Genomic DNA, 12,916 nt, shown 5'->3' on the forward strand with positions numbered 1-12,916 from the left:
TTTTCTGCGGCCGCTATTCACTGAATAGTGGATGCAGAAAACTGACATGTCTCTAGGGATCCCGGCCGCACCATCGGCAGAAATGGCATGTATGAGCAGGAGGCAAAATTATAAGTACAGTGGTGTCTTGGATTACAAGCTTAATTCGTTCCGGGACTGTGCTTGTAATCCAAATCCACTCTTAAACCAAAGCAAATTTACCCATAAGAAATCAGAAATGCAGACAATTTGTTCCACACCCCCAAAATAATGATTTATTATTCTGAATAACATGTAGACAGATGAAACAAACATTCGGAAACAGCAGAATCTGTGATATTAAAAGTTTCATGCACAGTAATGGAGAGGATGGGAAACACAAGGGCGGACAGAGACTGCAGGGAGCATGAAGGAATGAGCAGGACAGATGTGGGCACATACATGCAACGCTCTCTGTCCGGGGAGAGAGGGGTTACAGCTATGGAGAGATTACTCCCACAGTCCTGTCCTCTGATGTAAGCCCCAGCCTGAAGTGGATCTGCTATGATTTGGAAGGTGAGGGAGACTTCCTTTGTCAGGGCTCAGTGCTGTAGACCCCGCTATGCAGACCATGCCTCTCCCCCTCTTCCCCTCCCACCCAGTACAGGGAGCTCTTACATCAAAGCAATGCTCTTACACCAAGTCACAGTTTTGAAAAACTGTGAGCTCTTAAACCAAGTTACTCTTAAACCAAGGTACCACTGTATATGGTAAATAAAGATGTTTCACCAAATCTCATAGTGGTGAACGATGGCTCCACCCCATTCAATTTCTGAGTTTACCATTTGGAAACCTGACCAGAGCTCTCCCTCTATGCCTCGGAGGGACGGGCCCACCCTGGAGCAGGTGTGTTTTCTAAAAGGGTATTTAGCACAGCAGGGGGTGTGATCACTGACAAGCTGGTCTGTCTATCCACAGCCAACGTGGACAAAGTGACATTTCTAAAAATCAATGATTTCTCGGTCCCGGTGCCTGACTAAGGAGCCTATATGCAAATGTGCAGTGTTGGCTATTGCCTCCTCCTTTTTGCTCTCCACTTGGATATCCGCATCCTTTTTCAATATTATGTATTTATTTATTAATCTATTTTTTTATCTTTATCATTTTAAATACCTTACTTACACCATTATTGCCAGGGAGATTGCCCTGTTCTTACCCCCATAATAGTTGCATTTTCAGCCATTTACTCCTTCCTACACCCATTACATTACAGCCATTTTTGGGTCCCTATTGACTTCAAGGGAGTTTTTTTTTCAAGTTCAAAGCCAAAAAATGTTAAAAATGAAGGATTATCGTATTTTATGCTATATGATTTAATACTTTAGTATTCCACTGTATATGTACTATACTCTTCTTATTAGGGATGGTCCGAACCCGCCAAGGTTCGGGTTCAGCTGAACCCGAACGCTCGGCATCGGATTCCCGCTATCTGCCCGCTCCGTGGAGCGGGCGGATACAGCGGGAGGACCGCCTGGAAAACTGGGATACAGCCTATGGCTATGGCTGTATCCCATTTTTCCAAGCGTTCCTCCCGATGGATCCGCCCACTTCACGGAGCGGGCAGACAGCGGTAATTATTGCGGATGGTTTGGGTTCGTACGAACTCCGTACGAACTCGGTTCGGACCATCCCTACTTCTTATACTACTTATAAACTGTATTGTTTTCGTAAATATATTTAATAATGAGACACAATGTAAAAAGCACACAAAGCACTTCTAAAAGTCTCGCATGAGGATATAAGCTAAATGATATAGCTTATCAATAAGATAAAGTATAATTATAAATAAAGCTTTGTTGTTGCAGGTGCTGCCTGTCCCGCTCCGGAGCACTTTGTGGATATATACAGAGAAGATCTGATACAAAGAATGCCAGACATCAGTCCGGTACTTGATATTCTACGGAGGGAAAGACTGCTGACACCAGAGCAATATAATACTGTGCGCTGTAAAAAACCTAACCAAGAGGCAATGAGGAAGCTGTACGAGTATGTGGAAAGCTGGGGTTATGATAACAAGGAGAAGTTTTATCAGGCTCTAGAGAAGGAGAATGAGCCTCTCATCACAGATCTAAAAGCAAAATTACAATCGGGAAATTAAGAATATCAATGTACTTTCTTCCATTCAGCTTTCCCTCCCCCTGACCAGTCTCTTTGGGGCAGAATCTCAGAGATGATCAGGAGAAATGAGAGTGAAATATGAAGTGTCATGGCTAATGTGCTGGATACTATGGGAAATAAAAAATGTTTCCTTTTAAATAAATATGTAAGGATTTCAAAAAATTCTGTTTGGGCAGAGGCTGGTCTTGCTCTAAGTTAGACCCTTCTCTCAGTGCTCCTGCTCTCCCTATTTACTTACATCTGACGCCCTGCTGTAATATAACCATTGGTGACTATAATCACTTCCCGCAGGTCACCAGTGACAGGTGGAACCTTTTTTGAGTATATACACAGTGCGACCTGCTGAGAACACTGAAGACGCAGACTCTGATTTCCAGAGATTGACGCAACCAGACTGAAGAAACAATCAACAACTCATAGCCGGAAGTTACAAAGGATTTTGGTGGTGATAGAGAGAATCTACACAAAAGACAAAGTGATATACTTTACTGGCAAAAGCAAACAAAAACAAACAAACAATAAAATGGGTATTGCGGCCTCTCTGGATTATACAAGAGACTACACGACTTAATCCACCTCTACCTCATCTTCTCCAGGAATACTCTCACATGGGGCCATTTCACCATCTGTTCATTTTCTGAAGCAAAAACTACAAAATCCATTGAGTGTCAAACAAGCTAGACAAATCGTCTGCATCTACCTCCTAATATGCCAAGTGGCTTTCCAAAGTCCAAACAGCAGAAAAATCTATTTCTGAGAATTTTTTAAGAGATACTATTAGCGCTAAGGCTAGGTTCACACTCAGTAACCAAAATGCAGTTTTATGCATATAATAATAAAGCTGACTCTCTTTTGCACAAAAAGTTGGGTAGAAAAGATATACAGAGCAGCTCTCACACCAGCTTTTCAAGATAGCTTTCCTGTTAAGTCTCTGTTTCACCACAACTAGGAGTCTTGAAGCATGACTGGGGATGTATGGCGAGCCGGAGATCTTTCCCTGAAGAAAAGATTTCACACATTTTATGATGCTCTTCTCAGGGAGAAAGGTAACTCTTTTGCCTAAAGTAAAAAAAAAAAAGGATTGCTAAATTGATTCCTCCATCTACCTGACTATGGGTAAAGCCATTTTTATCACCGAGAGATATTGAAAAGGGCTTTAAAGAATTTTACTACTCATTAATACCAAATATGTAGTTTTTTTTTACACTTTAACAAAATAAAACAATCATTTAATGAAAAAAAATTTTTTTGTTCTTTACAAGTTGTTCGTTTTTTTTTGTTTTTTTTTTACTAAAATATTTTTTACTAGAAAATGTACCTGGCGCTGCACGGGTATAAAGTGTCAGTGTGTTAATTAGATTTGTTCTAAGGTGCCCAGGAGGCCAAGCTAAAGGTATTGTTTCATCTGAGTTAATCAGTGTAATTAGTGTATACCTGTAGTGCATAGTTGGAGGGGTTCTGTATACCCACAGTGTATAGTTTTAAGGGGTCTCACATATCTGTAGTGCATAGTTGGGGGGCTGTATACCTATAGTGCATAGTTGGGGGGGTCCTGTATACCTGTAGTGTATAGTTGAGGGAGGTCCTGTATACATGCAGTGTATAGTTGGTGAAAGTCCTGTATACCTGTACTGTATAGTTCGGGGGTCCTGTATACCTGTAGTATATAGTTGGTGCTGTATACCTGTAATGTATAGTTGGTGGAGGTATTGTATACCTGTAGTTTATAGTTTGAGGGTCCTGGATACCTGTAGTGTATAATTGGTGGAGGTCTTGTATACCTGTAGTATATAGTTCGTGGGTCCTGTATACCTGTAGTGTATAGTTGAGGGAGGTCCTGTATACCTGCAGTGTACAGTTGGTGAAGGTCCTGTATACCTGTACTGTATAGTTCGGGGGTCCTGTATACCTGTAGTATATAGTTGGTGCTGTATACCTGTAATGTATAGTTGGTGGAGGTATTGTATACCTGTAGTTTATAGTTTGAGGGTCCTGGATACCTGTAGTGTATAATTGGTGGAGGTCTTGTATACCTTGTAGTATATAGTTCGGGGGTCCTGTATACCTGTAGTGCATAGTTTGGGGTCCTATATACCTGTAGTATATAGTTGGTGGAGTTCCTGTATACCTGTAGTGTATAGTTTTGGGGTCCTGTATACCTGTAGTGTATAGTTTGGGGTCCTGTATACCTGTAGTATATAGTTGGTGGAGGTCCTGTATACCTGTAGTGTATAGTTTTGGGGTCCTGTATACCTGTAGTGTAAAGTTTGGGGTCCTGTATACCTGTAGTATATAGTTGGTGGAGGTCCCATGCACCTGTAGTGTATAGTTTTGGGGTCCTGTATACCTGTAGTGTCCTGTATACCTGCAGGGTCGTATTTACCATTTGGCACCCATGCTCTGGTGCGTAGGGTAGCACCTTGCAGAGGGGCAGTACCCTCTCGTTCAGACTTGCCAGAAAATCTGGTGTCTTTTCGAGGGGGGTATGGCGGTATTGGTCAGGTCTGGTATAGCGGTGTTATCCAGTCACAGTAAGGCGGTATTGGTCAGGTGTGGTATGACAGTGTTATCCAGTCACAGTAAGGTGGTATTGGTCAGGCCTGGTGTGGCGGTGTTATCCAGTTACAGTATGGCGGTATTGGTCAGGTCTGGTATAGCAGTTTCTGAGGAGGCGGAGCATGACACAGGGAGGGGTTCTCTCCTCAGTGCTGTGTCATGCCCCGCCCCCTTAGCTGGGCGGGTAAGGTCGCTGATCTATATGATTGAACTGGTTTGGTATAAATGGTACAAGATCCATTGTTTCTTACAGTATGTACTATACCGGACTACATTATTGTCTACACCAGTGCTTCTAAATTCCAGTCCTCAGGCCTAACAGGTCATGGTTTAAGGATTTCCCATGCAAAGAACACCTGTGCTAAAACCTGATGCACTGAGTATAATTATATCACCTGTGAAATACTAAAGAAATCCTCAAAACATGACCTGTCGGTGAGGCCTGAGGACTGGGATTGAGAAGCACTAGTCTACAGGATTGCTGTTTGTTATCTTGTATTATGACATGACTAGTCCAGGAAGTTTGTCCAGGAAGATATCTGTGGATAGAGATAGAACTTTAATGCAAGACTTGTTGGCCATCTTGGGTGTGATGTGACCCGTAAGGGACTGGTGGTCCTCCAGGCCCTATACAACAACCCACTGTTTTCCTGCTCACAAGTATTGCATGAGGGATCATCAGTGTACTAGTAAACCCCTCAATGTAACAGCAACTGATAAGCTTGTTGTGCCACTCGGGGCCATGTGATTGGAGAAGTTTAATGTAACTTCATTAAGTGTCCCAAGGCCGCCCCCCACTCACACAGTGTCCCAGGTTTTGCTATGGCCCCATGAATTTTAACTTAGGTTCCTGGCTGGATCGGTGATAAATCGTGTACTCGGGCAGACAAGGAAGTTGTTGGAGGCTATCCACATGATTAATCAGACCAGGCCACCTTCTCACATGACTCCACACTCCAGTTCTGAGGCTCACCTGCCGATTGTAGACAATTTTGATGGTGAATTTTTGAGCTGGACCATAAGCTGTGATGCTTTGTGTGTTCCGACATCCTACTCTCATAGTCAGCAGTAACTTTTGTGCACTTTGTTGCACCACAGCTCCTCTGTGGGATTGGACAAGTCAGGAAAGCCATTGTTTCCCATGTACAGTACATCAGTGGCTTTGGACACCTATGACTATCTTTTGTTGTATCACCTCAGATAGGTACAAACCAGTAGGTTGTGGGAATACCCCAACACCTATATCAGCCAACCCAGTCATGTAGCCATTATTATTTGACCCTTGCCTAATCCTTACACTTGCCCAACATGCCTGCTTCCAACTCGATCTTCAAGCACTGACCACTGTATATATTATTTCTTGAGATGAGCGAACCAAACCTCACAAACCAAGATTTGTTATGAACTTTTTGCAAGGTTCGTAACAAACCCAGTCCGAGATGGCAGTGCACAATTTAATACACATAGAAAATAAAAAAGACTATGGGGAACTTTTATCAATGTGCGCCCCTGGTGTATGCCGCAGGAAAGGGGCAGATTCACACCTTCTCTATGGAATTCGCCAGCCGTATCCCCTGCTTACCTGATTGGGGGGGTGGGGCGTCAAAGCAGGGATGAGGCATGGCCCTCTCCCGTGCCTGATTTACTATGAAGTACAACGGCTTGTAAACCATGATATAAATCTATACCTACTGCAGGTGTAGATTTGCTGCCTAGAGCCTGCGCTTGGGCCAGAACTGGCCAGGTTTACTAGGAGGCGTGTATCTCTTATTAAATCCAGCCGGGAAAAAGTGGACGGGCTTTATTTAAGATTGGTGTACAAGCAGGCCTGTATTTAGAGTTCATGCTGCCCTAGGCACTTTGCACGCTGAGGCGCCCGCTCCCCCCCCCGCGTTACTGTACATGCATGGTATATACCCTGGCACTTGGGTGCCGCTCTGCTTGATGCCCGCTGTTCTCATCAAACAGACGTGATGGAGGAAGGAAGGAGGCCGGGGACGTCTTAGTTTGGGGACCGGTTCTGTCCAGTGTTGGACTGGGGCACCTGGGGCCCACCAGAGGAAATGATCCTTGGGGCCCACCAATAAAGAACCAGTGAGACACGACATGCTGACCCGCTACTTTCCTGAATTCATCTGTATCTGTGACAAATCTCAGAACACTACAGAACACCCAACTACAGCAGCTGCAGGCACTACAACTCCCAGCATATCCTGAGGGCTGCAGACTGTTCTGGGAGTTGTAGTGCCTGCAGCTGTTGTAGTTGGGTCCTGGAGGCGTTGTGGGAGATCAGAATACATAGATCTGTGGGGGCTCAGTGCAGAAAAGTGACCCCAGAACATCACTAATAGGGATAGGGGGAGATGTTTTTGTTCTATCCCCTATTAGTGATGTTCTGGGGTCACTTCCCTGCACTGAGCCCCCACAGATCTATGTATTCTGATCTCCCACAAAGCCTCCAGTGTATAATGCACCTAGGACCCAACAACAACAGCTTCAGGCACTACAACTCCCAGCATTTACTGACAGTCTACAGCCCTCAGGATATGCTGGGAGTTGTAGTGCCTGCAGCTCTTGTAGTTGGGTCCTAGTTTAAAAGTTTGCGCTAGTGTACTGTAGTGACCGCAGGGCTGTGTCAGTACACTACCGCAAACAATACACTGACCCATTGAGACCCCAATGGTACACAGGCTCTGCACAGTATAGAAGTGATTACAGTGCAGTTACTAATGATTCACAGGTGACGTCTTCTCGAATTGCCGCCGCTAACTTTTTGCTTTCTTCTACATCTGGCGCAGCATCATGAAGACTTCTCCGACCACAACTCTTCTGCAGTGTGGGCAGCTAGGGGTGACTGGGGAAGGGAGGCAGCTGGGGGTGACTGGGGAAGGGAGGCAGCTGGGGGAACCAGGGAGAGCAGCTGGGGGAAAGGGAGAACAGCTGGGGGGCAGGGGAGCAGCAGGGAGGGGCATCTAGGGTGGCAGGGGAGAAGCTGGGGCTCAGGGGAAAAGCTGGGGTTCAGGGGGAGAGGCTGGGAGTCAGGTGGAGCAGTAGGGGGGCAGGGGAGAAGCTGGGGTTCAGTGGGAGCGGCTAGGGGGGCAGGGGAGCAGCTGAGAATGCAGGGGGGAGAGGCCGGGGGCAGGGGAGAGGCTGAGGACCAGGGGAGAGGCTGAGGGTTAGGGGGAGAGGCTGGGGGGGCAGGGGAGAGGCTGGGGGGCAGGGGAGAGGCTGGGGGGGGGCGGGGGAGAGTCTGGGGTCAGGTAAGAGTCTGGGGGTTAGGGGGAGAGACTTGGGGAGTAGGGGAGAGGCTGGGGGGGGGCAGGGGAGAGGCTGGGGGTCAGGGGAGAGGCTGAGAATGCAGGGGGGAGAAGTTGGGGACCAGGGGAGAGGCTGGGGGCAGGGGGAGAGGTTGGGGGGAGAGGCTGGGGGCAGGGGAGACGCTGGGGGTTAGGTGGAGAGGCTGAGGGTTAGGTGGAGAGGCTGGGGGGGGGGCAGGGGAGAGGCTGAGAATGCAGGGGGGAGAAGCTGGGGACCAGGGGAGAGGCTGGGGGGCAGGGGGAGAGGCTGGGGGCAGGGGGAGAGGTTGGGGGGAGAGGCTGGGGGCAGGGGAGACGCGTTAGGTGGAGAGGCTGAGGGTTAGGTGGAGAGGCTGGGGGGGTCAGGGGAGAGGCTGGGGGTCAGGGGAGAGGCTGGGGGTTAAGGGGAAAGGCTGGGGGCAGGGGAGAGGCTGGGGGTTAAGGGGAAAGGCTGGGGGGGCAGGGGAGAGTCTGGGGGTTAAGGGAAGAGTCTGGGGGGCAGGGGAGAGGCTGGGGGGGCAGGGGAGAGGCTGAGTGTAGGAGGAGAGGCTGAGGGTTAGAGGAGCAGCTGAGGATGCAGGGGGGCCGGGGGGCGGGCAGATGCTGGGGGTTAGGTGGAGAGGCTGAGGGTTAGGTGGAGAGGCAGGGGGGGGTCAGGGGAGAGGCTGGGGGTCAGGGGAGAGGCTGGGGGTTAAGGGGAAAGGCTGGGGGCAGGGGAGAGGCTGGGGGGGCAGGGGAGAGGCTGGGGGGGCAGGGGAGAGTCTGGGGGCAGGGGAGAGGCTGGGGGGGCAGGGGAGAGGCTGAGTGTAGGAGGAGAGGCTGAGGGTTAGAGGAGCAGCTGAGGATGCTGGGGGCAGGGGGAGAGGTTAGGGGGAGAGGCTGGGGGGCAGGGGAGAGGCTGGGGGGGGCAGGGGAGAGGCTGGGGGTAGGGGGAGAGGCTGAGGGTTAGGGGAGCAGTTGAGGATGCAGGGGGGCCGGGGGGCGGGCAGACGCTGTGGGGCAGGGGGGAGAGGCTGGGGGGTTGATGGGGCGGCCAGGAGCAGGATGGGCAGGCAGGCTGGTTCCCTCCCCCCATACAGCGCCGAGGTCCGGGGTGCTAGGCAGGGGGTGAGCTTCCGGCACACACAGCCTGACAGAGGCCGGAAGCTCACAGCTGCAGCCCCGTGGTCCCGGATCTTCTCTCCTGCTCGGCGATGACGTCACATTACGTGAGCGCCACCGAGCAGGAGAGAAGATCCGGGACCGCGGGGCTGCAGCTGTGAGCTTCCGGCCTCTGTCAAGCTGTGTGTGCCAAAAACTCACCCCCTGCCCCTGCCCCAGACCCCGGACCTTGGCGCTGCATGGGGGGAGGGAACCAGCCTGCCTGCCCATCCTGCTCCTGCTCCCGGTCGCTCCGTCACCCCCCCCCCACGGGCGCGGACTAGGCACCCGTGGGCCGGTGCCTACAAAGGGTTTTTTTTTTTAAATAATAAAAAATAGTGTTCCCTGTGGGTGCCGCCACCCTAGGCACCGGACCACGGGTGCCTAGTGGCAAATACGGCCCTGTGTACAAGTACGCCAATCTCAATAAAAGTCCCTTTATATGCTTACCTGTTCACACTTTCCCAATGACCACTTATGAGTCTATGGTGTCCACTGATGATCATAGCCACCTCCAGCCCATTCAACGACAGCGCTGCGGCTGAGCGGGCTATCACTCCTCATCTGCCTGTCACTCTTAAGATGAGACAGTCAGGAAGTGAAAGTATGCAAAAAGATCCTGTGGAGCCTAATTTAAGGGTCTCATAACACAGGACTAGGATATCCCTCAGGGAAGGGCTCAACCAGGGGGCAGCTCCTGTCGGGAAACCACCAAAACAACAATATTAAGTGGTCCTATAAGTCAATGTAATGACAAGGGAAAATCAGTGATGTTTCCCATATGGCTGTACTAGGCATTGTTCCCACCTAGCTAGAATCCTGTTCCACACTGATGAGGGGCAACACCCCAAAACAGCTGTCTGTGGATGGATACTCAGCCTTGGTTTTCCCTTGTCATTACATTGACTTTTAGGGCCACTCAAAATGGTGGTTTAGGTGGTTTCTCTACAGTAGGAACCCCTTGGCTGGGTCCTTCCCGGAGGGATATCTGACTAGTCCTGTGTTTTGAGATTTTTAAATCAGGCTCCACAGTCATATCGCAAGGGTTGGGGGGAAGATCTGTTCTTCTGGCTGGGCCGGGCCTCAGCGTCGTACTGAAGCTGATCCCAGCTTGGCAATACATTGCTTTGGTCTGAAGCAGGCCAGAGCAATGTATCACTGATCTCATTGATCATTGCTGTGTATATGCACAGCATTGATTTCTATGAGAGATCAATGCTGTGTGTATAGACTTCCCCCCAGGGGAACTTCTAGTTAATGTAAAAAGAAAATTAAAAATGTTTTTTTATTAATAAAAAAAATCCTCTCCCCTAATAAAAGTCCAAATCACCCCCCTTTTCCCATTTTATAAATATAAATAAATAAACAAATAAACAAACATGTTTGCTATCGCCGCGTGCGTAATCGCCCGAACTATTAATTAATCACATTCCTGATCTCGCACGGTAAACGGTGTAAGCGCAAAAAAATCCCAAAGTGCAAAATTGCGCATTTTTGGTTGCATCAAATCCAGAAAAATTTGAAAAATGACACCTGACACAGCCCCATAGACCAAACGATAAAAGCGCTATAAACCTGGGAATAGAGCGATTTTAAGGAACATATATTTGTTAACAATGGTTTGAATTTTTTACAGGCCATCAGATACAATATAAGTTATACATGTTATATATCGTTGTAATTGTAACAACTTGCGGAACATATATAAAAAAAATACCCCCCAAATAAACAAAATGCGTTGTTGTTTTTTTCAATTTCACCATACATTTATTTTTTTTCTGGTTTCGCAGTGTACTTTATGCAAAAATTCAGCCTGCCATTGGAAAGTACAATTAGTGACGCAAAAAATAAGGGCTCATGTGGGTTTCTAGGTGGAAAAATGTAAGTGCTATGGCCTTTTAAACACAAGGAGGAAAAAACAAAAATGCAAAAATTGAAATTGGCCCCGTCCTTAAGGTGTTAAACATAAAGTGGAAAAAGCAAAAGCACAAAAACCAAAAATTGGCTTTGACCTTAAGGGGTTAAGGTTTGATTAAGGCTTTTAAAAAATCTCTAAATAAATCCCACCCCTCGATCGCCAATAAACAGGACTCCATAACAAAGCAGCTTGATACAAGAATAACATGTTATTGGTTTCAGAAAATCTATTTATCTGTACAGATTCTCAGTGTGAACGGGCAGGCGGATGTTGTGGCTAATATTATAAAAGTCAATGAAGGAAGATTTACCAGTGTTATCTTCCAATATCCATTAGATATGGACGTTGTGATGAAAGTTGTTATCCTGGCTGCCATTCTTTATCTGGTATATATATATATATATCTGTCGTTTTTGAGAATCCTGAAAGGGAGCAGGTGGAAGGAAGACAAGCCTCCTGGAAAAACCACCAACAAACAATTAAAATACAAAGTCATGTACCCTGCTTGTGTCTAAGCAAGAGTACCCCAAACATACAGCTAGCCCCAGTAAAGTAGCTGATGATAACAAACGTAATGGAGAAAAATTTGTAGTAAATTATATTACCTTGTATAAAAAAAAGGTCAGGAGGGGAACGAGCACCCCACATGTTTCGCCATACCCCACTGCTTCCTCAGGGGGGTGAGGCTGGGGCTAGCTGTATGTTTGGACACATGACTTTGTATTATAATTGTTTTTGGTGGCTTGTCTCCCTCCTGTTCTCTTTTAGTATTTTGGATAGGATGATTCTCAGTAAACTTTTTCTCATTGATGTGCAGTTTATATGTGCAAGTGCTGTTTCTTTGTTTGGACACAGTGATTAATCTATTTTACAATAACTCTCTAAGAAATTCTATTTGTTATCCTCCACAGAACTCTCACATGGATCACAGCTCTGATGTCCATTCATCAAATGAGACCGACCCGGCCACCACCTGTACTGGTCGGGAAAAAGGAAAGAGAAGGCCAAGGAAGAATTGTGATTGTCCTGATTGTGATTGTCCTGATTGTGATTGTCCTGATTGTGATTGTCCTGATTGTGATTGTCCTGATTGTGATTGTCCTGATTGTGATTGTCCTGGTTGTAGTCCCAGTTGCTGGGGAGTCGGCTGTGATATCGTCTGTGAATGTATAGACGGATGTGCCTGTGAGAACATTTGATCTTTTTGTTAAGTTTCCACTAATAAATGGGGGATCTGTGGAGGTCCGACTCCTGGTATCCTATTGATTGATCTCTATTACATTTTCATTATTGTCTACCACCGACCTGGGCATGGGCCATCAATACTGTAGTCCTTAAAGGAGAAGTCCCACAAAAGTACAAAAACTGCAGGCTGGTGGGGGCAGGAAAATAATAAGGAACTGAACTCACCCGTCCCTGTGCCTCTGATGTGCCGCTCCCAGGTCCCGTTCACATCAGCCGGCTGTCATCTTCAACTGTAAACCGGCTACATCACGTACCTGTCGTCTCCAGCTGAAACATCACGGCCCGGCCGAGTGATAACCCACTCAGCCAGATAGTGACTGGGGCGGGACGCTGATTGGCTGGGCGGGCAATCACTCAGCTGGGGACGTGACGTTGCAGTTAGCAGAGCTGCAAGTCACCGGCTGATGTGAACCGGACCCAGGGGCGATACATCGGAGGCACGAGGACGGGGGAGCTCAGTTGCTTATTATTTTCCTGCCCCCACCAGTCTGCCTGCAGTTTATGTCTTCTGTGGGACTTCATTAAAATCCCATGTAACTAGCTGCTGGTTTTGTTAAAGGTAACATAGCACTTCCCCTGTGCACATATATCATTCTATATTACACAATCATTATATAAAATACAC

General features: G+C 47.5%; 1 protein-coding gene across 3 annotated transcripts in view; it reads left to right on the top strand.

The window, feature by feature from the left end:
* LOC138770571 (uncharacterized) overlaps positions 1 to 12,283 on the top strand; it is a 277,918-nt gene extending 265,635 nt beyond the window's left edge. The window contains exons 19-20 of one of the 3 annotated variants that reach the window (XR_011359470.1): positions 1,824 to 3,182; positions 11,958 to 12,283. Coding sequence is in view for 2 of the 3 variants with exons in the window: in XM_069949679.1 (XP_069805780.1) it covers positions 1,824 to 2,116 (293 nt within the window). In the remaining variant the exon portion in view is untranslated. Of the gene's footprint in view, positions 1 to 1,823; positions 3,315 to 11,957 lie in introns of those variants that run through there. The other 2 variants (XM_069949693.1, XM_069949679.1) reach the window with 2 other exon arrangements.
* Positions 12,284 to 12,916: the final 633 nt, after the last annotated feature.

The sequence above is a fragment of the Dendropsophus ebraccatus genome, chromosome 1 (assembly GCF_027789765.1).
Source record: "Dendropsophus ebraccatus isolate aDenEbr1 chromosome 1, aDenEbr1.pat, whole genome shotgun sequence".
Classification (NCBI taxonomy): domain Eukaryota; kingdom Metazoa; phylum Chordata; class Amphibia; order Anura; family Hylidae; genus Dendropsophus; species Dendropsophus ebraccatus.